Genomic DNA, 22,916 nt, shown 5'->3' with positions numbered 1-22,916 from the left:
GGGAAAAATGAAAATAAAAGATAAAATAACAAAAAATCATGTACAATCTATACTCTCACACACTTCCAAACTCCCTCCACATTTCACCTCATCTCTAGTGCTATCTCATATCTCCCTCATCACACACTCCTCTTCCTTAGACAACTCTTCAAGTGCCTCTTCTAGTGCTTCTAAAAACTCAGGGTCCAATCCTGCAAATTCTTCATCCTCATTTCCCACTTCTTCGAAAGTTAGAATCCCTTTCCCACTGCATTTTGGTGACATGAGTGGGCCAAACTTAGGAGTTCCAGTTGCTCCTGGTGAGAAAAGCTGGCCCCCACTTTGGATCCAATCTGTTAAGCTAGTGACCGTCGCTGCAGGGAAATCAGCGAGTGCTTGCAGATCAACAGTCGTTGGGATACTCAACGATGTTAGTTCTCGAGTGATGGCTGCCCTCCTTAGGCTGAGTGAATTTCTTCCCTTTTCTGCAAATTCCTTGGCCCTATCCCCTAATGTCATGTTCTCTGATTCTTGGCTCGACAAGTCCTTTCCGAATCTTGTCAATTTCCCAACTTTGTTATCCATTAATTCGACTTTAGACTTCTCCCCTAGAGAAACATTTGCAGGATGTACAAGAGGGTTTATTGCTGATCCCTCTTGCTGTTTTCCAGACTTCTCAGAGATGTCAGTTGTGAGCTCATGAGATCCTGTTGAGTTCACAGTTTCGATAGTTAGATAACTGCCATGTTGGGGTGAGATTACCCCATTTCTTTGTGAGTTCTCCGACTGAATGGGCACATCATGACCCCCTGAACAATTATTGGGCTCGATTCCCTGATGTGTGTCATCTTCCAGCCCTGCCATGAGCTCCCATGTGTTTATGACTTCTGGGCTCCCTTGTCCTTCGTATAAATTGTTCACAGCATGTGATTCCAACAAAGCAGCATTAGGTTTCGGTAGGGCTTGTCCGGCTTGAAGCTTTCGAGTAACTGTGTTGGCTGTGCAAACTAATGCAAGGAATTGCTCGCCGCCAGTGGCCACGAATAGATCTTCGAGTGCCGGGAGGCCATTAACCATTCTTCGATGCTCATCTCTATAACTACTTGACTTCAACATCATCTTAGAGGATACACATCCCATTTTCTTGTTACTGCTACCACTGCTGCATGTGATGGGGGTGTTTAGGGTAGTGGATATGTTGTCTAGAATTTAAGCATTGTTTGATCCTGCAACAAATAAATGAGATAAATAAATAAATATAATTTGGAGATTGCATAAAGGAAATGTGTGTGAAACACTTTGTATTTTGTGTGAAACTTGGGCTGTCGGATGAACTTCAGGTTTGGATTCTTGACCTCTCTCACCCAAACTGATATGTCTACCACTAAGCCAAAACCTAAAGGACTGATATTCAGAATTCATTAGGCTCAAGTCAACATCTCCATTGGATTACGAAGGGAGAGAGTAGGACCAATCCAAACATGAATGACCCCAATGGTGGTCCCACTCTCTCCATGTACTGTTGATCAATGGATTGGATTGTGATGACCTGATGGACAATTGTTTTTCGATAACATGTTGGATTAAAGAATACTCTCCTTGTTTTATGTGTGCGAATAATGTTTCAAATTTGTAGATTCATGGACACCAGTTGCCGATTCGAGTAATCATCCATTTATGTAAATCACTTTCAAAATAATGACATTTTGGCCTGAAGTCCAACAAATAAAACATAAACAAGAGCTGGTGAGTATGAGAATACATGTGCTCATACCCAGCCAAAACCACACTCATACAAAGAGGAAATATGTAAAAAAAAGGTAAAATTTTTCCTTTTGACTCTCATAAAACTCTTTCTCTGACTTTTCGCTTCCCTAAACTCCAAAGAGAATACTGACACACACATGACAATGGAAACAGTAGCTTAAAAGGAAACAAGGACTCGGGTCAGGACTCGCCTGGGTCCAAGTCAGTGACCCTGAGACCCCGCCGAGTCTGTTTGAGACTTCACTGTATTTTTATAAAAATAATACTGAATATTGAGAGACTACTAGATTCGACCGATTGCCATGTGTTTGGTTCTGGGCTTGGCAGCCTGCCGAGTACTCCGGCCAGTCCGAGTAAGGACCCTCAGTCATGTGTAACAGACCCCGCCGTCTGTCAGACTGTATTCTAACGAAAACAATATTAAATACTAAGAAACGACCAAATTCGGTCGGTTCCTGTTGTTCGGTTATGGACTTGGCAGCCTGCCGTGTAACTCGGGGGACACCGAGTCGAACTCCCCAAGTTTTCATTTACAGACTAAAAGAACTCGAAATTACCTGAATGATATGAACACAAAAAAACAACAATCATATGTATTCCCTTTCTTGTCTTAAACGCTTGAATTATTTCAATGGTAAACTTCTTAAAGAAAGCATATAAAAAATTTGTACTTACCTTATGATTTCCCATAAATTGATGGGAAATTAAGTATAACCATCCCATGAATGAGCTTCTTTCCTCCAAATCTTCAAGCTCTTTGAGATCTACAAGACCCTGCAAGAACAAACACTCTCCCATCAAGGAGAAGCCTTAGTTTTCACACCAAACGCGCAAGCCTTTATTGACCAAGCTTCATCTATACACATTTACAACCATAAAGGGCCCATCTCTCTTTTTTTGTATGACCAAACTACCCTTAAGATTTTTTTTGAAATATTGCGAAAACCAGCATTGAATTCTGCAATTGTGCCCTCATAACTCACGAGTATCCCATTGACTCTATAAACCATGTGACACCTTTCTAATGTATTCATTTGGATGGTTGGGAATTTGGCATTTTGGTTTGAAAATCAAAGCCTTTCATACATTCTACATGTCAATTTAATTCATAACAGTGATTAAAAAATTTGTATCGGGTCGAAAAGGCCAGGGATTTTGATTCTGATTCACTTGGTTTTACTTGGGCAGTTCTTGAGTCGGATCGGGCCTTACATAACAAAGAAACAAAAACAAATAAAGAAATAAAAAAGTGGGGGATTCAAGACTCCAGGATTCTTCAAACTGAAATCCCCTAGCTCACAATCCTGTTCTAACTCGTGTAATTATAACTTCGATAAAAAAAATTGAATTTTTTTTAAAATACCTGGCCGGTTCACCAAAACCAGCTGACATCGGAACTCCGATCTAATAAGGTCTAACTGAGCAGTTAGACTTTGAACCACCCAATTTTTCGTACATTAATTCTAAGTCTAATAAGCAATTTCTATACTACCTAGTGTGGAGTGAATTGATGTTATTGGCACATAAGGGGCATTTTCAATATTTTTCCAACACAATTGTGGAGAATTTTTGTCGAATACCGCAACAATTAGCTAAACTGAATTGATGTTATTGGCACATAAGGGGCATTTTCAATATTTTTCCAACACAATTGTGGAGAATTTTTGTCGAATACCGCAACAATTAGCTAAACAACAAGTGTAAATTCTTTTTTTAATGCATTAGTAGTTTTAGAAAGTGTCAAGTGAGAAATTTGCTAAATAACAAGTGTAAATTCTTTTTTAAATTTGCTAAATAACAAGTGTAAATTCTTTTTTTATTGCATTAATAGTTTTAAAAAGTGTCTAGTGAGAATGAAAACCTAAAACTTCAACCAGCCTCAATTCTTAACCAAAAAAAATAAGGCTCTTATAAAAGTTGGAGGACTTTTTTCTTAGAAAGCGTATGTCAACAAAATTAGAAGAGCATTGTAAGGGTGTTTTAGGGATTTTAATTTTAGGAATAGTATGTACCTAAACAATATTGCATCACGGGTGGTCCATCACGACCAAGCACCTTGCAAGTAGGTAGACGGTGGTCCCTTTCAGCATTTGGTAATTGAAATTTGGGACATATTTAATAAGAAATTTATCGAAATACACCCCACTTTTCCACCATTTAACCGTTTGTCTTTTTACTACTATTATAAGTCAATCATGTGTATTTTGATGGGAATTTTGAAATTAAATCTACAAATGAATAAAATATTGAACATTTAATATCTTAAGTGTGTTTTGATAAAATTATCCTCAATTTCCTTTTTCTTTTTTTTTTACCTCTCAATATCCTCTAAAACTCTGGCAGTAAATAGTAATATTATAAAGAGCTTAAATACAGTGAGAGAAAATTGGCGAGCCTATGCGAAATCACTAGAAACAAACAGTCCCCAGATCTGGATGATCTCGAGCTAAAAAATTGCAAGCGAAACGAACAATCCCCAATTCTAGATGATCCCGAGTTAAGAAATTGCCTCAGCTGTCTAGGCAGATCATCGTGTTGTGTCACTTGGGAATTCGGGGGATCCATCGCCCGAATCCTAGGTGACTTTTCTTCAATCATTTATGCCGATTCTTCTAAAATTGATATTGAACGAGCCGATTCGGATCGGGAGTGCCTTAGGGTGCACCCAATTCCCTTTTCTAAAATCCGCTTAAAATATATGGGAACATTCAAATAGAAAAAAAGAAGATGAAAGAAACTTTATGCGTGTGCATCTGGAGAGACCGGTGGCGCAATCTATGGTTTGTATCTCATTTTCCATTGAGATAATGAAAAATTAGTATTATTCAGCTTGAATGGATAACATGGAATAATATTACTAAAGTTTAATAACTTTGAAATAGTATTATTATTACTTCATAAATTAATCTGCACCGTTCATATGGAATCTAGTCGGCGCAGACAAGTCAAAAGCGTGACTCTTTTGTGCCGCTGAGGTTAATTTATTGCGAAAAGTTTCCATGCTCCCTCGGGAGGATTCTGTCCGTTTGCACTGCCGGAAAACTCATGGTAGGTTTTTGGGATCCAAAAAAATCTCGGAAACCGACCACAAAGAAAAAAGGAAAAGAAAACTTTCTAAGTACTGTCAATGTGCTTAGAAAAAATAATATCCCAAGATTAAATAGAAACAAAAAAAATAATTAAAAGGAAAGTCATACATATTCAAGAACTTAAAATCCATAATTGTTCTTGAAAATAATCATCAGGTAATACTTACATGTATCCCAAAATTTATGATTAAAAAAATATCCCATATAGCTATTATGCGGGACGGGATGTTGTACAGTACGCTCCTGCGTGAGCATGCTACAAGCACTCTAATTTATTTGTGGCACTCACAAAACAAGTGAACAAATTCAAATGAACGGTCCAGATCTTCTATATGGTCCTCAATCCTAACCATCTATTCTAAAGAAAGAAAATCTCAACCCTTGATGGGAGAAGAAAAGAAAAAATATTTCGTAATTCAGGGCATTACCTTGCAAAAATCAACACCACCACCTCCTATGGCGAAACGAAACGGCTTCTCTATTTTATTTTATTTTTACAAAATTCAACCTTGATTAAAGATATTAAAACGGATTTTGCTAGGAAACCACCACCATGTTAGACTACGAAACTTCGGTTTTGAACAAGGAAAAGCGGTTTTTTGGTGAACTAAGTCTGAGTTTAGAAGCATTGCCCTCACCTAGGGAGATAAGAAGAGTGAGTATATATATATATATATATATATATATATATATATATATATATATATATATAAAAGAAAAATTTTCGTACATAACACTAATTTTTCATTTTAATTTAAAGTTGAACACTCTTTTCATTTTTCTTTTGAATGGCATAAAGATCTTTATAGATTTCACAGTACCTTCTCATCTCTTATCTCTTTCATTTATTCATTTTTCAAAAAACTTTTTTACCGCACCTCATTATATTTCCTACCCCATTTGATCTTTTAACCAAAAAACATTTTAAAAATATTTTTTATTATATATATTTTTTTCTTTTTTGCCCCTTAATTTCATGAGATAAGAGGTGAAGGGTTATGATAAAATCCTTAGAGATTTTTTTATATCGCTTGAAAGAAAAATAAAAAGGTCTATTATGAAATAAGATGGGAAATTAGAGTTCTATACGAAATTTTTATTGTATAAAGAGAGGGAGTGGGAATGAAAGGGTAAAGGAAAAAAAAAAAAAAAAAAAAAAAAATAAAAAAAAAAAATATATATATATATATAAAATTTCTCGGTACCCTTATTTTTAAGGGCCATTTTTTAACAGACCCAAAGTCTTAAACTATTCTCTTTCCCCCCTCTCTCTCTCTCTCTCTCTCTCTCTCCTGCTTAGAGTTAGTGGGTTTTTACCGCTCTCCTTATCATCTCTCTTCTCCCCATCGTCTCTCTTTCCTCTCTCTCTCTCTAAACTCCATCTTTCTCTCTCCCCTCTCTCTCGTAATCAAAGTCAGTGGGTTTCTGCAACTCTCTTCATCATCTCTCTCTTCGCCCATCGTCTCTCTCTCCGAACATCTCTCCCTCTCAAAACCCAACGTGTGAAGATTTCACCATGGGTTCAATCTGACATGGGGCTTTAGTGTAGACCCAAGTTTTGGATACCTGGTTAGGCTCCAAGTTTTGTGATGCAATGTGTATATCGATGGCTACCCTACAGTCACAGGGCTTGACTTATCGACCTTGGCCTCTGGTTTGGTTGTCCCGTACGATAAGGATTTCATGGTTACTGCATCGAATAATTGTTCAAGTGGGTCCTATGAGTCGGAACTCATTTGGGTCTGATGAACCAGAGCCCAATGCTTTCTTAATGGGCTTGAAATCATAAACCTTAGCAGCACAGTTGGGAGCTTGGATGGAGAAATATGTGTTCATGGTGGAAGATCTTGGTTAAGGCTGGTTCAACGAGCGGCACCACAACAGCCGTGGGTATTTTCATGGCTTTTGGAGCATTTGGGGCCATGATTTTTCTGTGGCATAGGAGACCTGAGGATTGGAGAAAACATAAAGAGTTTCTCTTCATGGCTTCTCCCTATTCATTCAGGTGGCCATTCGAGCATAATAGCATCACAACTAGGCTCCAGGAGTGGGTTTACTGGAAACATTTATTCATCGAGCCTCGGACTGGGCCCAAACTTCACTTTCTCATAGTTGCAAGAAGCCATGAAAAACTTCAACCAGAAATCATTAATTGGGGTTGGTGTCTATCTGAGAGAGAGAGAAGGGCGAGAGAGGAGCAGAGTTTTGAGAGAGAGAGAGAGAGGCAGAGTTCTTTGAGAGAGAGATGATGGGAGAGTTGGAAAAACCCACTGAATTTGAGTATGAGAGAGAGGGGGAACGAGAAAGAGTTTAGATAAAAATGAATCATTTTAAAAAATAATAAAGTCAAAAGAATGTAAAGGGTAAATAAATAGAAAAGCTAAAGTCCTCGTGCCGTCAAAAATAGATTAAATCGTTAGGTCTCTTAATAAATGGATACAAAAAATAAAGGGTATGAAAAAATTTACCCTATATTATATATTATATTATAAAACCAGAGATAAAAAGTAAATATATGTCACAAGAATAAAAAAAGACCCTATGTATAGAGATGTTGTAAGTTACATAACCTTTAAAGATACGAGTTTATGTAGGGTAATGGATGCTTAAAAGTTAGGGACTTCAAGATTTTTAAAAAATATATTTGAATATCTTTCTACCATTTCCTTCCACATATGTTTCTCTCCAAAATCTCATTTCTATAATATTCGCTTCTCTCCAAAATCTCATTTCTATAATATTGGCTGTTTAAGCATATTTCTCTACTTAAAAATCTACTTCCTAAAATTTTATAGGGTAGCATGAGAAGTACATTTAAGAAAATGCTTAATAAAATTTGTAAATGTCTCTTTATCCTGAGAAAAGAATATTATGAAGATATAAGATATCCATGCTTGAGTTAGGGATTTTAGTGAATAGCTATTAAAAGAAGAGAAATATAGGGAGAAATGAAGGAAATAGATAGATTTTTATATTTTTAGGGCGTATTTGATAATAGAAAGATGCTTTTCAAAAGTTGGAATTTATCTATTATTGTTCATTTTTTTACGTTTGATAAAAAAGAAAATAAAAATAATAAAAATAAAAATAAAAGTAGAATAAATAATTAACTTCATTTTATTGATCCTCTTCCCAACTTTATTCATGAAAAAAATTCCCAACTTTTATTCATGAGAAAAATTCCGTGGAAAACCTTGAAATTTGCAAAAAAAAACAGAAGATTTGCCCCCGTGAAAACCCGTAAAAGAAGCCCATGCCTCTGTTTTTCTCCTATTTTCCCACTCATCCTCTATCTCTCTAGGGCTCTCACACCTCTGTACTCTCTCTCTAGAGCTCTCACACCCCCGCACTCTCCCTTTGTGCACTAGGGCTCTCACACCTCTGCACACTCTCACCCCTGCACTCTCTCTTTGTGCCCTAGGGCTCTCATACCTCTGTACTCTCTCTAGAAGCTATCAGCTCTCATATCATTATGTCCCAACTCTTCAAGCTCTTGAAGCTATTTCAGGTATGGTTTTTTTGTTGTTTTTAATTTTTATCGGGATTTGGATTGATGGGTTGTTGCAGAAGATTTTTTAGATCAAGTTTTTCTTTTTGGGGGTAAATTATCTGTAAATGATGGATTTTTGGGTTTTTGGTTTCTTTTTCACTTGTTTTGGCTTCTTATGAGTTTCGGTTTCTCTCTCTTATGTGCCCTTGTTTCTATGTGGTGCTGTGATTTTTCATGCTCTCTCTGTGATGCTTTGATTTTTCATGTAGCATAAGTAGCTCTGTAAATCTCTGCTTTAAGCTTTTTTTAGTTTTCATTTCCTGTTTATACATGCAAGATCTCTGATCAAATGCGCTACAAACCTAGAACAATATCTGAACGTTGATATTATTGATTGAATGTGATTGATCCTATAGTAATCAATGAAACTTTAGAATTTAGATCAATGGGTTGATTGTTTATGACTAGTTGTTGTCCCTTCTTAGGAATGCACATTATTCCTTACTCAAGTAGCTATTCCTTCTTAGGAATGCAACTTGGAGCATTATTGTGGTATCAAAATTGCTATTGTTAGAAGACACTGCTTTCTCTTCCAGCAGGTTAGCAGTGGAATTTAGAACTTGGGGGTAAGAACCAAGTTGCTTTGAACCCATATTTTTTCAGAGGATTTCCTTGTGAATATCAACAGAAATCTTGCCAACCAGGTAAATGTCTTGGCATCACGAGCTTAATAGAGTTGGGGTTATGAATTTAAATCCATTTTAGGGTATTGTTATGTTTTTTTTGTTGTGGATTTTACTATTTCATTGGATTGACTTGGGTTGTTATTTGGTTTAAGCAATGAATCAAGTTTAACTATATTGATTGGCATGGAGTTATTTGCATGATTGTTTAGTGGAATTGGCTCCTCTTTGGGTGTTGCCTTTCTTTAGATTTTTTATTTATAGATGAATTCTTATTTATTCTTTTCATTATTTCCTTCTTGAATTCACTGGAGCCATTGGTATTGCTTTTCATGGCAGAATTGATGTGTAGTTCACATAAAACAAGAGTATGCAAAGTGATTGGTTAAATTCATCTCTAAAACATCTTCCATATAGAAGATCTATTGGGTACTTTTTTCCTTCTTTATGCTTTAATGTTGTTACTTTTCTTCTTAAATATTGTTAATTATTAGTATGATGGAAGTTTCAACTGCTATTTCAAGGATAAATAATCAGGGAGCCAATTGACTGAGAGCCTAATGGGCCCACATGACCTTTTGTCTTCTCAATGGGAAAACATCCCCTAAACTTTGTATCTCCTAAAAAGCATCAGCAAAGTTCACAATCTTGTTGTTGTTAATCAGTATAAAAACCATTTTCAGTACATCTTATGGCTTGATTGTTCTCTCATTGTATACAAGGTCCTCTTTACCCTTGTGTTTTTGCTATCTAGTTCTTATTTTCTTGCAATGTTATGAGAATGTGAGATCATAGTAGCATGCGTTGTAGATCATTGTGGAAGAAGACTTGCTTAATGAGGTGTGGTCTGCTTGAAAAAGTTAGATTACTTTGCTACTGTCTGTTGAAGAATCAACTCTTAGGCTAGATCCACTAGAAGGTACATCGATTAGTGCAGTACTGAATTTTACCATCTCCTTCTGAAGCCAAAAATTTGTTGAAGAAATTCTTATGCGGTTCATTTTTTTTCTCCTATAGTAGTTGCCAAAACGGATAGGGCATTAGAAAGATCAGTGCTATTTAGTCTATATAAAAGATCATTTGCATCTAGTTCATATACAGGAAATGCTTGCATGGAGGTCCTGAACATTGAGATTGAATACTATAGTCAAGCTGTCATGAAAGATCTTATCTTTTGAAAAATACACTTGATAGGTATGTCCAATTACTTTTTTCACGTAGAGGTATTTTCCCATTGATGTTTACCATGTACTTGTTGTATGATTATAAAGACAAACGTAAGTATTTGCAAAAATATGTATGTTTATGCACATGATCAAGTGATCAGAAGCTTCTGGAGATGATATATGTGTGATGACTTTAGGCTCTTTATGGTCTCTCTCTCTCAATCCAACGTACTTTACTTTCAATTGATATTTCATCCCAAAAACTAAAATTCCAAAATTAATAAAAATAAATAATATCTAGGTCTCAATTTTAACATTTTACATCTTGCCTATTACTTCTACAGCTAATCCAATACAGATACCCATAACTTCCTAGTCTTTCAGCATGTTATCAAACACAGATACTTAGAACTTACTCAACATTTCAGGAGGTTATCAAACACAGAAACCCAAAACTTCTTACAATAACTTCTTTCTTCCCAGCAAAGAGGAACTTCCAATTTACAGTTAATGAACTTGCTTCCTGTTATCAAACAGGCCCTCAGGGAGAGAAAGAAAAAGAGAGAGAGAGAGAGAGAGAGAGAGAGAGAGAGAGAGAGAGGAGTACATGAGAGAGTGAGATGGAGAGAAAATTATAGATAATTGAAGATTTATCTTTAGGTGGGAAAATCAACTAATATATTTCAGAACCTCAAGTTTTAAAGCAGTCATTCACTAGGAAAGTAATATTATTCAAAACTTGGACCTTTGAACTAGTATGACACTAGAAAAACAAGATTTTGATTCGAAACTTCAAAAATAGTGTAGCTTGAGCAGCTCTATAAACACTTGAAAGTCTTGAAAAGTGACAGTCTAGATAATATATTATAAAATGCAATATTCTCAAGACTTGAAATCTATTTTTTTCCTCATGTCTATCCATCTTGAGGTTGAGATGATTGAATTGAGGGTTTTTTTTTTGAAGAAGGTTAACATTGTATTACTGCGTATGAAGTGTACAATAGAGAGGGGGCGAAGTTCACCTCCCAGGGGGTGGACTGGAATGTATCATGTACAAAAAGGGCTTATAAGACTGCCCAATGTAAAAATTACATGAAGCTTTCAAAAAATCCAAAAAATGAGGGGGCTATGCAAAGCATGTGAGGGGCTATGGAGGCGAGCTGAGCTGGAGGTCTTGTGCAAAAAAGGAGACAACCCCAGCTTGGTCTTGAAGTTGCCTACTAGCTCCCTCTTTTGCCGGATAATCCGCGAAGTCGTTGGATGTCCTCCACATATGCCGCCATGAGATGTCCATATCCCTGCAAAGATGATCAATTTCATCAAAGGTAGTGGTGAGGTACCAAGTTGGGGGGGACGTCCTACTAACCCATGAGATAACATTTTTTGAGTCTCCTTCTACAATGAGGTGTAGACCCCAAGAACGGTTAAGACTTTTTCATGCCTAGAAGGAGGGCCAAGGCTTCTGCAATTTGAGCTTCCATGGAGCCAAGGTGCTCTGAGAAAGAGAGGACAACGTTGCCTTGGTGGTCTCTAAAGACCGCCTCAGCCCCTGCCGGACCGCACCCATCAAAATTAAACTTGATAGTTCCCTCTGGGAGTGGCTGCCAAAAGCTGGATCTCTATGGTTGTCTTGGGTAGTGGAAGAGGATATTTTGCCAATAGGGAAGGAATTGGGTCCTTGGTATCCCCGAGTACACTTTGTGGTTCGAGGCCCATAAAGTTACCAAGGATATAGTCTTGTGTAGGAGAACTGTAGTTTGTAATTTCGAGCTACGGAAAATACAATTATTTCTTTCCAACCAAATATTCCATAGGGTAGCTGCTAAGGTGGCCTTCCAAAGGGCTCTGCCAGCCTTCGGCCAAGGAGTATGAATCTCATAGGAGATGAGAGTCTTGACCGTAGGTGGCGTGACCCATTCGATGCCAAAGAGTTGCAGGATCTTTCCCCAAAGTTCAAAAGAGAAGTCACAGTGTAGGAAAAGGTGGGGGTTAGACTCCTCATCTTTTTCTCATAAGGCGCATCTGTTGGGAATAGGAATCCCTTGCTTCTGAAGATGATCAATAGTAAGGGCTTTATGAGAGCAGATTAGCCAGTTGAACGTTTGGACCTTATGTGGGGCAAGAGTAGCCCACACTTTCGAGGCAATAGAGATGGGGTTGGCCGGAAAGGTAGGGGGTGGAGAAAGTATTTTATAGAATGAAGCCACTGAAAACTCACCCGAGGGAGTTAGCGTCCAAACTATAACATCTCTCCCTAGGTTGGAAATAAAGTGAGAGTGAAGGCCAAATAGAAGTAGCTGGAATTAGGTTAACTCCTCTTCGGCTAGGTTTCTCCTAAAAGAGGGATTGCATGTTCTCCTTTCACCTGTAAGGACCAATTCATCCGCCACTGTTGCTTCTTGGTTGACCGCCAACGAATAGAGAGCTTGGAATGCCTCCCTCAAAGGTGAAGAGTCCGGCCATAAATCTGACCAGAATCTCACACGGGATCCCTCTCTTGGATGAAACCTTAATTGTTTTTTGAAGAGAGAAAAAGCCGAGGAAAGGGATTTCCATGCCGCTGAGGCGTTATGCCCGTGGGAATTTTCTGGCACCCAGGCTCCTTCAGGTATCCTATACTTGTGTCTGAGAACTTGAGCCCAAAGGGAGTCAAGCTGGGTAGCAAGACGCCGCCACCACTTGCCTGAAAGAGCAAGATTATGTTTTTTGAGAACCCTGATACCTAGACCACCCTGGTTTTTCGGAAGGCAGATATTATCCCAAGCAACAAGGTGGAATGTAGTCTTCTGAGCTTGCCCCGACCAAAGGAAGTTTCGCATTAGCTGGTCCAAGCGATTAGCCACGAGAGCAGGCATATGGAAGAGAGACATAAGGTAGACAGGAGAGTTAGATAACATAGCCTTAATAAGGGTAGTCTTACCTGCCATAGAGAGAAGACGACCTTTCCATCCTGTTAAGCGTCTATCCACCCTATCAATAACATGGGACCATTGTCCTTTTTTGGGTTTGCCGAGTCCAAGAGGGAGTCCTAGATAAGTAGTGGGTAGGTCCTCCACTTTACATTCCCAGTTAGGAATGAGCCCTCTAATATCGGCATTAGAAATAGCTACTCCCATCATTTTTTATTTTTCCATATTTACTTTGAAGCCAGTTGCTTTTTGGAAGCATTGAGGAACATGTTCAGGGTATCCACTTCCCTAGGGGAGGCGTCAAGGAACACTAGAGTGTCATCTACATATTGCAGATGAGTCACTGTTGGGCCTTGTCTACTGCTCCTGAAGTCGGAGAGTAGTCCTGCCTGAAACACCCGGGATATGGAGCGACTGAAGACTTCAACAGCTATAGCAAACAGAAAGGGTGAGAGGGGGTCTCCTTGGTGAAGACCCCTTGTAGAAAAGAAGAACCCTCTTGGGGACCATTGATAAGGATAGAAAAATGTGGGTGCGAGTAGCAACCACACATCCACTTTCTCCCGGTTTCCGGAACCCATTGTGAACATCGTCTCTTCCAAGATGGACCAGTCAACATGGTCGTAAGCTTTTTCCCAGTCGATTTTGAAGATCAGACCAGGAATTTTGTCGAGGCGTCTTGAGCGAATGCACTCGTGAGCCACTAAGGGTCCATTGAGAATCTATCTGTCTTCTATGAATGCAGTTTGGGAAGAGGAGATGATGGACGGGAGTACCTGTTGGAGTCTGGTAGCAAGGACTTTGCCAAGTATTTCTTAGGATGAATTCAACAGGCTGATGCGGCGAAAATCCTTAATTTTCTCTGCTCCTTCCACTTTGGGAACTAAAGCAATGAATGTAGTGTTAATTGCTTTGTGCAGTATACTCCGAAGGAAGAACTCATCGAAGAAGAGTTTAAAGTCAGGACAAATAATGTCCCAAAAAGCCTTAAATGGTGCTATTGGAAAGCCGTCTGGTCCGGGGGCTTTATCCTTGGATAGGGCATCAATTCCTAGCAGGATCTCTTCTTCAGTGAAAGGTCTCTCTAACCACAGTGCCCTATCGTCAGAGAGGCTCAAAAATTCCAGGGAGGACATTATGGGTCTAGGTCCAAAGGGAGCCATGTAAAGAGACTTAAAAAAATCTACAATTGCAAATTCTATGTCATCTGGTTGGGTATAGATGCAATTGTGATTCTTGATCATTGAGATAGAGTTGAATTGAGGGTTTGAAACATCAAAACAACCTCCTCTAGTAAATGTTTGATGTGCAACTTAATTTGGTTGTTTAGGGCCTCACCCTTATATAAACTATTTCCTATAATTATTATTATTTATGTATGTTTAGGCTTTGGAGACCTGTAGTGATTCGATATTGATCAAATGGTTGAGAATGAGCATGAAGTAATGTCACATACTGGATGTAGCTATTTTTCAAACCAATGCATGATATTATTGTTTACTTACTCTTAATAATCCATCCATCTAATTAAGTTGGCCAAATTTCTCTAAACATATATAAAAGGGCTATCAAATTACATTTAATATTTGAACTATTTTAACATATGAAAAAGTATACAAATGAACCATTTACATTTAGTACAAAGAGGTCATAATTATTCTTGTCCATCTAATTTCAAATCAGGTGGTTGTAAGAGTGTCATTGACTAGACTCAAAGTTCAAAAATAATTTCACGAACTTTGTAACACACTCCAAGCCATCCAATTTTATATCTAATGGCTAGAAGTAATTGTGACTTCCTTGTAATAAAGATAAATGTTCTCATAGTATACAACCCCTTAACATATTACCCATATTTTTTTATTTAATTTCAAATTCCATCATTCTTTGATCGAATAGCCCATCAACTGAAATGTCAAAATGAGTTTTGAAATTTATGGGAGGATAAGGTTTATATAAGGTGTGAACCTTTTGCAACCGAACAAACACCTCTAAAACCCCAATTGGAAGATGCAATTTCAGCGCTGAAAAGCCCTACAATGCTATGAAAATCTATTTCCGCCTCTTATTATTGTGCATATCGAGCAAATCTATAAAAACTTGAAATTGCAATTTTATTTATAATTTACATGAAATTGCTAAGTTGGGAGTCAAGAAACTGCAGAGTGGTGGGTAGTTGGAAACCTCTCCCTTGTGGTGTGTTGAATCTGAACTTTGATAACAGCTTGATAGGGAGCCTCCGGGCCTTAGAGATTTGAAGTTGATTAGGAGCCATATAGGGCAAGTTCTTGAATCTACCAAAGACCATTGGTGTATGGCATATGGTACACTATCGAAATCTACCATTGCTTTTGATAATGGACGATAGAGATTAATTGTATCTCCCTATTGTGAGAACTAGAATGCGCATGACTAATCTCAACCGTCAGTCATCCAAAGGGGGTCGATGGATGCTTGATGGTGCACCATATACATGGTAAATTTTCTTACGTGTATCGTATTACTTTCTCCCTCTAAAATGCCAGGAAAGAGGGGACTTTCGCTCTCATCATTTCTTTTTGAAAAGAAGTGGGAAATCCCTAGCTAAAACCCTAATCTTTTGCAGAAAAGCTTCAGTCTTTTACCACTGTTCTTCGAGAGTTAGGCTTTCTCTTACCATCTGGTTTTTTTGCAGAGAGAACCTATCAAATTCTTGGAAAAGAAAGCGCTTCCGCATCTTTTTACTACAACAAATATGGAGCTATTGCTATGGTGATTGATGGCATTTTTAATTAGCTGTTTTCGTGAAAGAAGGTTTATCAGGTAATTTTTCCTCTTTTTTAACCGTTTTCACTTTGTTTTTTTTGTTAGTTATTATTTCCATATGGATTTCCCCTAATATATAATTATCTGTTGATTATTTTCCTTTTTCATTTTTCTGTATTAATTGATGAAGTTGATAACTTTCTTGTTTTACCTTTTTATTGTGCCAGTTATTCTATTTTTGTGGATTTGTGTTAAATTTTGTGAGATGTGAATCCAAAAACCACTGATACTGAATTGTTATCGTAAAATAGAATTTTACATTTTATATTGATGTTGAATTCCTTAATCAATGGTTAGATCTCTACGATGAACTAAAATGGTCCTTATCTGTTAAAAAACATAATGGAAAGAAAAGAAAGAAAGAATTCTCAAGGCAAATCTTTACATGCAACTGATCTCATATGGTAACGACTATTGTGAAAACATATATTTTTAGTTACTGGATAAAAGTTATACTTTGTAGGGAAAATAGGGGTGCGGACGGGTAAGGTCGGACTGACTCGATGGAGTACCTGAACCGGACCCTGTCCAGTCGGGTCCAAGTCAAAATGCCAAAAAAATAAAATGTATATATTATATGGTAAAGTAAATAAAACCATTGACCTTTTGTGCAAGAAGGTCACAATTGCCGTTAGCCATTGGTTGTGTAATTGGTCCCGCTCTATTAATAACTGAAGCATGAGAATTACACCACCATACATGAATCTTAGAGCTATAAAACTGCTTTGATGGCTTTGACCATGGCAATGATATAATTTATTTTCTTAGCGCAAAATGTCAAGCTTGTAAGAGTATTTAAAAGTAAATTCTAAGGGTCTCAATATTCAAATTTTAGCGTAACCATTAGAGGGTCTGAGTGCAATTTCTAGCCTCGCATTGGTGAATCAAAGGATATAAACAGGAAGTACATTGAAGGCTCGAATAGTCTCATAATGGTGGGTATTATTTTAAAGTGTAAGAATCTAATCTTTTATCCTCTTGTCCTCTTCAACTGCATGACACTAATGTTTGATTGTTCAAATTTTGAAGAAGCATGAAGAATTGTTACTATAAATCAGCTTTGTAGAATGAGTTTTGTGAATGTGAGAGTTCCATGATTGAATAATGGATAAAATTGATAGGAAGGTAGAAATTTGTAATTGATGGTTGTAGATGTGCATATTTGAGTTTCATTGTATTGTAGCAATGAGATAACGTAGTCTTATAATTTTAACTTCCTTGCAATCATGTAGTGAAGATGAGTCTCCGACTTTTGAGGTTCAGGTGCTTGTTTCTTGTATCAAATGTTTCTTTACATTGGGGAGCGTTATCTAAAGCTCATTGAGCTTATACAGGGCCTCTTTGCAAGGGTTCAGCAATATACTTGTTCAAACTTTGTGTGCCTGCCCATTAGTGCAAAGATCTCCATCTTCTTCATGTTCCTTTTCATCTTTCACCCACCATGGCCAAAGTTATATGCTAACCTCCAACTTCTCATTGAAAAGGAAGAAGTGGCAACATGAGAGATTTATGAGCAATGCTTTGGTCAACTTGGAAACAGAGAATGGTATTGTGAAATTTGGTCTCGATGAACCCGCTAGCAAGGTCAATGGGAGAGGAAGGGGCAAGCAAGTGCGCAAGTACAAGAAAAGGTCCAAGAAAGCAAAAATCAATGAGCTGAGGCTGTATCGCTTGAAGGCTAAAAAGAAAATGAAATCCCCAAATCCTGAAGTTAGGATTAGATACAAGCTGGAAAAGGTTTGCCATATGACATTGCTCTGAGTTCATTCATTCTCCCGCGCTTTTGTTTTTGGAATTATGGAGATCGATTTCATAACCCTTTAAGGAAGTACACTAATAATATACTGGACTTTGTAAAATTTGTAGTTCATTGAGTAATCACTGTCCATTGAAATAATCGACAGTGATGGAGAGTCAGTGGGTCCTACTCTCCATCATCGTCCAGACATTTTGATAGATGATGGTGACCCAGTAGACTTTGGTTCGTTCAAAGTACATTAGATCATAATACTCAATTCAACTCCTTACATACCTACAATTTGTTTTGTTGGACCTAGAAAATGTGAGTTTCTTACCTATTTTCATTGTTATTGTGTTTTTTAATAGGGTTTGTATACAATGAGACCATTTACCTTTGATACAAGGTGGTCACAATCACTCACAACTATCCGATGTGAAATTTGATAGCTTGAATGTGTGACACAGTTCAAAAAAATTTCTTTTGAAGTTTGAGCTTGGTCAATGAAATAATTACCGCCACCCAATTTCACATCCAATGATCAAGAATGATGTGACCATCTTGTACCAAAGGTAAATGGTCTCATTCTATACATTTCCTTTTTAATATCTATTTCAAAAAAAGGCAAGCTTTCTAAGTTTCCCCTACAGCATAGAAGTTCTATCTTCCCCCATATCCAACCATCCATTTTGAATGAAAGGCTAGGATTGCCTCAGTCACAATGTCACATCTCTACACTAATTTATTTTAATTTTTCTTCTATAAACTATTTTGATACCATATTTTGGACGTCCATTTCTCTATTAAACTCACACTAGCGAAAAATATAAAAAAAAAAAAAAAATATTTTCATTAAAATAAAATGACCAAAATACCCCTGAAAGTTTCAAGAGGTATTTTGGTCATTATATTTTATCAAAAAATTATTTTTAATATTTTTTATAAGTGCGCCCTAATGAGAAGATGGCATGTACCAAATTTCATATTCATACAATTTGTATAAAAAAAACTAAAAATAAAATCTTTGAGACGTCGGATCTAAGATCAAACGGTGAGTGGCTCTCTTGATCAAAATTGGATGGCTGGATGGTAGGGGGAGGATAGAACTTCTATGCTGTAGGGGAAGCATAGAAACCTTTCCCTTCAGAAAATGGGACTTTTGCTCTATCCAAAAGATGATATCGTTTTTTCGTACAACCTATCATAAACAATTGAAACAAATTAATAACTTGTTCTATGAATTATTACCTTTTCATCTACACAAATAAAGAAGAAGCTTTCTAGGGTTGGTGGGTTCACTGTTCATATTTGTTTTGACAATTGCATGTGAAATGGTGGTTGCATGAAGTATTCCATTTCATGGTTTGAATACCATTCATGCTACTTCAGCTTGTGGGAATAGCCTGGCATCTATCTTCGCTTGAAATAATGAAAATCGAAATTCATCTTGACATAGTATATATATATATATATATATATATATATATATATATATCTATATGGGTAGTGATTTCATGGTTGTATAGTAATATAATGCAACAACCTTCAAAAACTATGTTAGGGTCATTTGTATGATCCAAGTTTTAAAATACACTCTTTTCTTTCTAATGAACAATCACAAAAAAGAAAAACTTAACAATGCAACCTAGAAAGAATTTTTTTTTATCCCAATTAATATAGGCCGTCCATTTTGGTGAGATGCTTAGACCTAGGCCTTAGAATGATCTTTTTCCTTTTCAAAATTTTTAGATAATTTTATTAACATTAGATTAACAAATATTAAAAAAGAAAAAAATGATTTTGAATTCATAGACGCTTAGATCTTGAAATTCATCAAATGGACAGTTTAGATTAATTGTTGGAGGGGACTCATTTTGACCATATATAGGGTGCAAATTAGTTTTTTTTTTTTTTTTTTTTTAAGATTGATTATTGAGATGAAGAGAGTGTGTGTGCAAAAGTTTGGGTCATACGAATATCACAAATGTAGTTCTCTAGAAGTGTGGTTGCATTATATTATGATACATCCGTTGCATGAAATCACTGCCCTATATATATATATATATATATATATATATATATATATATATATATATATATATATTTATAGAAACACCTTGGTTGTAAAGAATAAGTTGGCTGTGGTTATAGAATTTATAAAACTTAACAAGTTATGCTTCAATTAATCTTAATTTTATTTTTATCGTTTGACATTTTTATGTTTGTGTGGTGTGTGGTAGGCTAAAAGGAAAGAAGAATGGCTAATTGAAAAGCTGAGGAAATTCGAGGTTCCAAAGGCTCCGCAGCAGGTTTACGACCCTGAAAGCTTGACAGAAGAAGAGAAATTTTACCTCAAAAGAACAGGGGAGAAAAGAAAGAATTATGTTCCAGTGGGCCGCCGAGGAGTCTTTGGGGGTGTAGTTCTCAACATGCATCTCCACTGGAAGAGGCATGAAACTGTGAAAGTTATTTTCACGCCTTGCAGGCCTGGTCAGGTGCATGTATATGCTGAGGAGCTAGCAAGGCTAAGTAAAGGCATTGTTATTGACATCAAACCCGACAACACTATAATATTCTTCCGAGGAAAGAATTATGTGCGGCCAAAGGTCATGTCACCTCCTGATACTTTGTCAAAGCAGAACGTAAGTACTCAGTAATATTTGCTTTGAGTAATACTATAATCCAATTGACCTTGGAAGTTTGGAGTGCTTGGTCTATTCAGGTCATTTACCATTAAAATGATGGATGGTGATGAAGAGGGTGTTGGACACGTTTGGTTTCATGTACTATTCTTGTGGATCCCACTCTTTCCACAACATCATCTCATTTGATAGTTGTGGCTCCACTACTTTATCGATGTAGCTGTGGGCTATGGGATTATAATTTACTTTCATTGTGCTTTACTACAGGGTATTCCACCTTTCATGATGACATCACTTGTTCCCTCACATCATACTGGGCTTTCTATATCTGAATAATGTGGCATTCAATGTGATGAAATTGACAAATATGCTTGCAACTCAAGAGTTTGCACAATTAGGTGTAAACAGTAGTTTGATTTCTATAACCAAAGTTTGTGGTATGTATATGCTTCCCTGTCAAAACTAGGTAATTCATTAATTCGATAAATATTATAAAAATTACAAAAAAATTAGTAGTAGACTATCAAATTCAAACTTGTAAATCTCTCCTCTATCTCTCTATATGTGAGAAATCATTATTTTTTATTTTATGTAAAATTCAGTTTAATGTTTTTAGTACGATCTATATTTTTATGATTAGATTTGTAAATTTATTTTGCTAAGAAAATATCATTAACATAAATATTACATTATGCATTATGTTTAAATAACACCTACACTCTTCCTGAAGGCTCATTAGATCCTTCCTCACCATTCTAGAGTACTCCTTCTCCAGAGCGTTTGCATAGCTTTTCTCTGCTCCATTCCAATGATTCCTATTTCTGTAGACCTTCTTCTCCCTCATCTCCATTTCAGTGATTTCTATTTCTGTAGGCTTCTTGCTCACTCATCACCTCATATTTGAGTGTTGCAAGGAGCTTCCTATGACACTATATAGCCAAGGTTGGGCATGTCCTTCAAGATTCATTGAGATCATGTGGTTAGGTGATTAGCTTCCGTTATCTTGTCAGATTTTGAGACACTATTCTGCCACGTCTTATGTATCTTTAGCCGATGAAAATGTCACTTGTGTCCTTTGACAGACCCAATTTTGGACTGTTATTGTGATATTTCTTTACGATGTTGGGAAGTTGGGGTTTGAAACCCACAGTGGTTCTAGCCACTATGTTGAGAGGCCAAAAGTAGTCCATTATAAAATAAAATTTAATCTATGACAATCTGCAGTGACATGAACACAAGCATAAGCACCTAACAAGCACGAACTTAGAAAATGGGCTCCCATATCATTACCGATACAGCATTATTACTGGCTTGTAGCTTTATATATGCACACATTGACAGTAAAATCTCATGTTTCTATGCAAGATCTTCTTCGAAAACCTTGTATAACCTATGATCTATAAATGGCCTAGCAAATTCCAAATTTCCCTAGTTGGCTCGCAATTGGGAGCATGGTGATTCCGGTTCGAGGAACCGCACAATCGCCTAATTCTCCCAGTTATTTGGCTTCTTTTCTTAATTTCTTTGTTAAATATAACCAGATCCGACTCTGGAATCGCCCTAGTCTAACGGGGCAAATTGGAATCAGATGCCAGGGGTGTCGGGGCCTCATTCCAAATTTGCAACAGTAAAAATAACCAAACATAGAATATGTTCTAATGCTTGCCTTGTTATCGTTCAAAAATTTGTTCTCAGTTCTTGCCATTTGTCTGTGGTTGCTGAACATTTTACCCTAATTTTACATTGCAGGCCCTTGAAAAATACAGATTTGAGCAGAGCCTTGAACATACAAGTCAATTCATTGAGAGGATGGAGAAAGAATTGGAGGATTACCATAATCACCTTAAATTGTATAGGAAGGATCAGAATATCATCACCGAAAACGATTCAACTATAGATCAGAATATTGTTGCAGATGACTCTACAGCTTCATCATCCGATGAATTTTATGATTAAAATTAATATTTTTAGCAGGTTCAATTTCAAATGCTTCTTGATTTGCACATGGTTCTCTCAATTCGGGTACCCAAGCGTTAGGTTTTTTGTTCAACCAATTAAATATACTATGTTGGATTGCATATTCAATGTTATTACTGTTCAATGTTTGCCTGGGTAGAGATGTTTTAAGGAGGAAAAATATAGTATCAGACATGAAATGTGGAAAAGCTATGGTCGTGAATGTTATCAACATCCAATTAATTGAATGGTGATGGAGAAACAAAGGATCCCATGAGAATTAAATGACCCAAAATTGTATAGGTAATCGGTAGGTCTCATTCTTCACCCATCTTCGCCGGTCAACCGATTGGACAGTGATGACACCTGTGATCTTACCTTGTCAATGATCATATGATCGTTGTTACTTTGCATTTAAGAACTTCATAAGACCATGTTGCTGTATACAGCAAGAGGTCCAAATCTTGCTGCAATATCCTGGCACAAGAAAGTCTGCAAATCCATCATGTCCATCATGATGGACATGGATTTGGAATTGATTTTGAGTTTTGAAAGTAGTCTATTTTACAAATCTTTTTTCGGACTTCAAATGCATCATTTTTGGAACTTAAGATTTCACACTTTAATGGCGAAAGTGGATTTGCAGGCCACAATTGTCTTGTGGGTGCCAGCTCTGAGTTTTCAAGCAGGAT

General features: G+C 36.9%; 2 protein-coding genes across 32 annotated transcripts; one reads left to right on the top strand and one right to left on the bottom strand.

The window, feature by feature from the left end:
- On the bottom strand, positions 1-2,526 carry LOC18447411 (uncharacterized). Its single transcript, XM_006857509.4, has 2 exons — positions 2,422-2,526; positions 1-1,205 (listed from the first exon to the last, which is right to left on the bottom strand). Exon 2 carries the CDS (start codon positions 1,117-1,119, stop codon positions 106-108), a length of 1,014 nt encoding a protein of 337 aa, XP_006857571.1. The 5' UTR covers positions 1,120-1,205; positions 2,422-2,526; the 3' UTR covers positions 1-105.
- Positions 2,527-8,075: 5,549 nt separating this feature from the next.
- Positions 8,076-22,383, top strand: LOC18447412 (RNA-binding CRS1 / YhbY (CRM) domain protein). 31 transcript variants are annotated; one of them, XR_016042370.1, is made up of 7 exons: positions 8,076-8,343; positions 8,853-9,029; positions 15,758-15,885; positions 17,373-17,625; positions 19,867-20,268; positions 20,536-20,705; positions 22,018-22,383. XR_016042370.1 is itself a non-coding variant. In XM_088849348.1 (7 exons), the coding sequence occupies exons 4-7, from the start codon at positions 15,842-15,844 to the stop codon at positions 22,222-22,224; spliced, it is 1,056 nt and encodes a 351-aa protein (XP_088705474.1). In that variant the 5' UTR covers positions 8,076-8,343; positions 8,925-9,029; positions 9,348-9,437; positions 15,758-15,841; the 3' UTR covers positions 22,225-22,383. The 31 variants fall into 31 exon arrangements, 25 of the variants coding, with proteins under 25 accessions (XP_088705474.1, XP_088705488.1, XP_088705481.1 ...); XR_016042368.1 differs by having other exon boundaries at positions 17,223-17,625; XR_016042371.1 differs by having other exon boundaries at positions 8,811-9,029.
- Positions 22,384-22,916: the final 533 nt, after the last annotated feature.

Source organism: Amborella trichopoda, chromosome 10 (assembly GCF_054954075.1).
Source record: "Amborella trichopoda isolate Santa Cruz 75 chromosome 10, AtrichopodaSantaCruz75HAP2 v2.0, whole genome shotgun sequence".
NCBI classification, from domain to species: Eukaryota; Viridiplantae; Streptophyta; class Magnoliopsida; order Amborellales; family Amborellaceae; genus Amborella; species Amborella trichopoda.
Note: the sequence above shows the minus strand (reverse complement) of the source record. Positions and strands in the feature narration are given on the sequence as shown.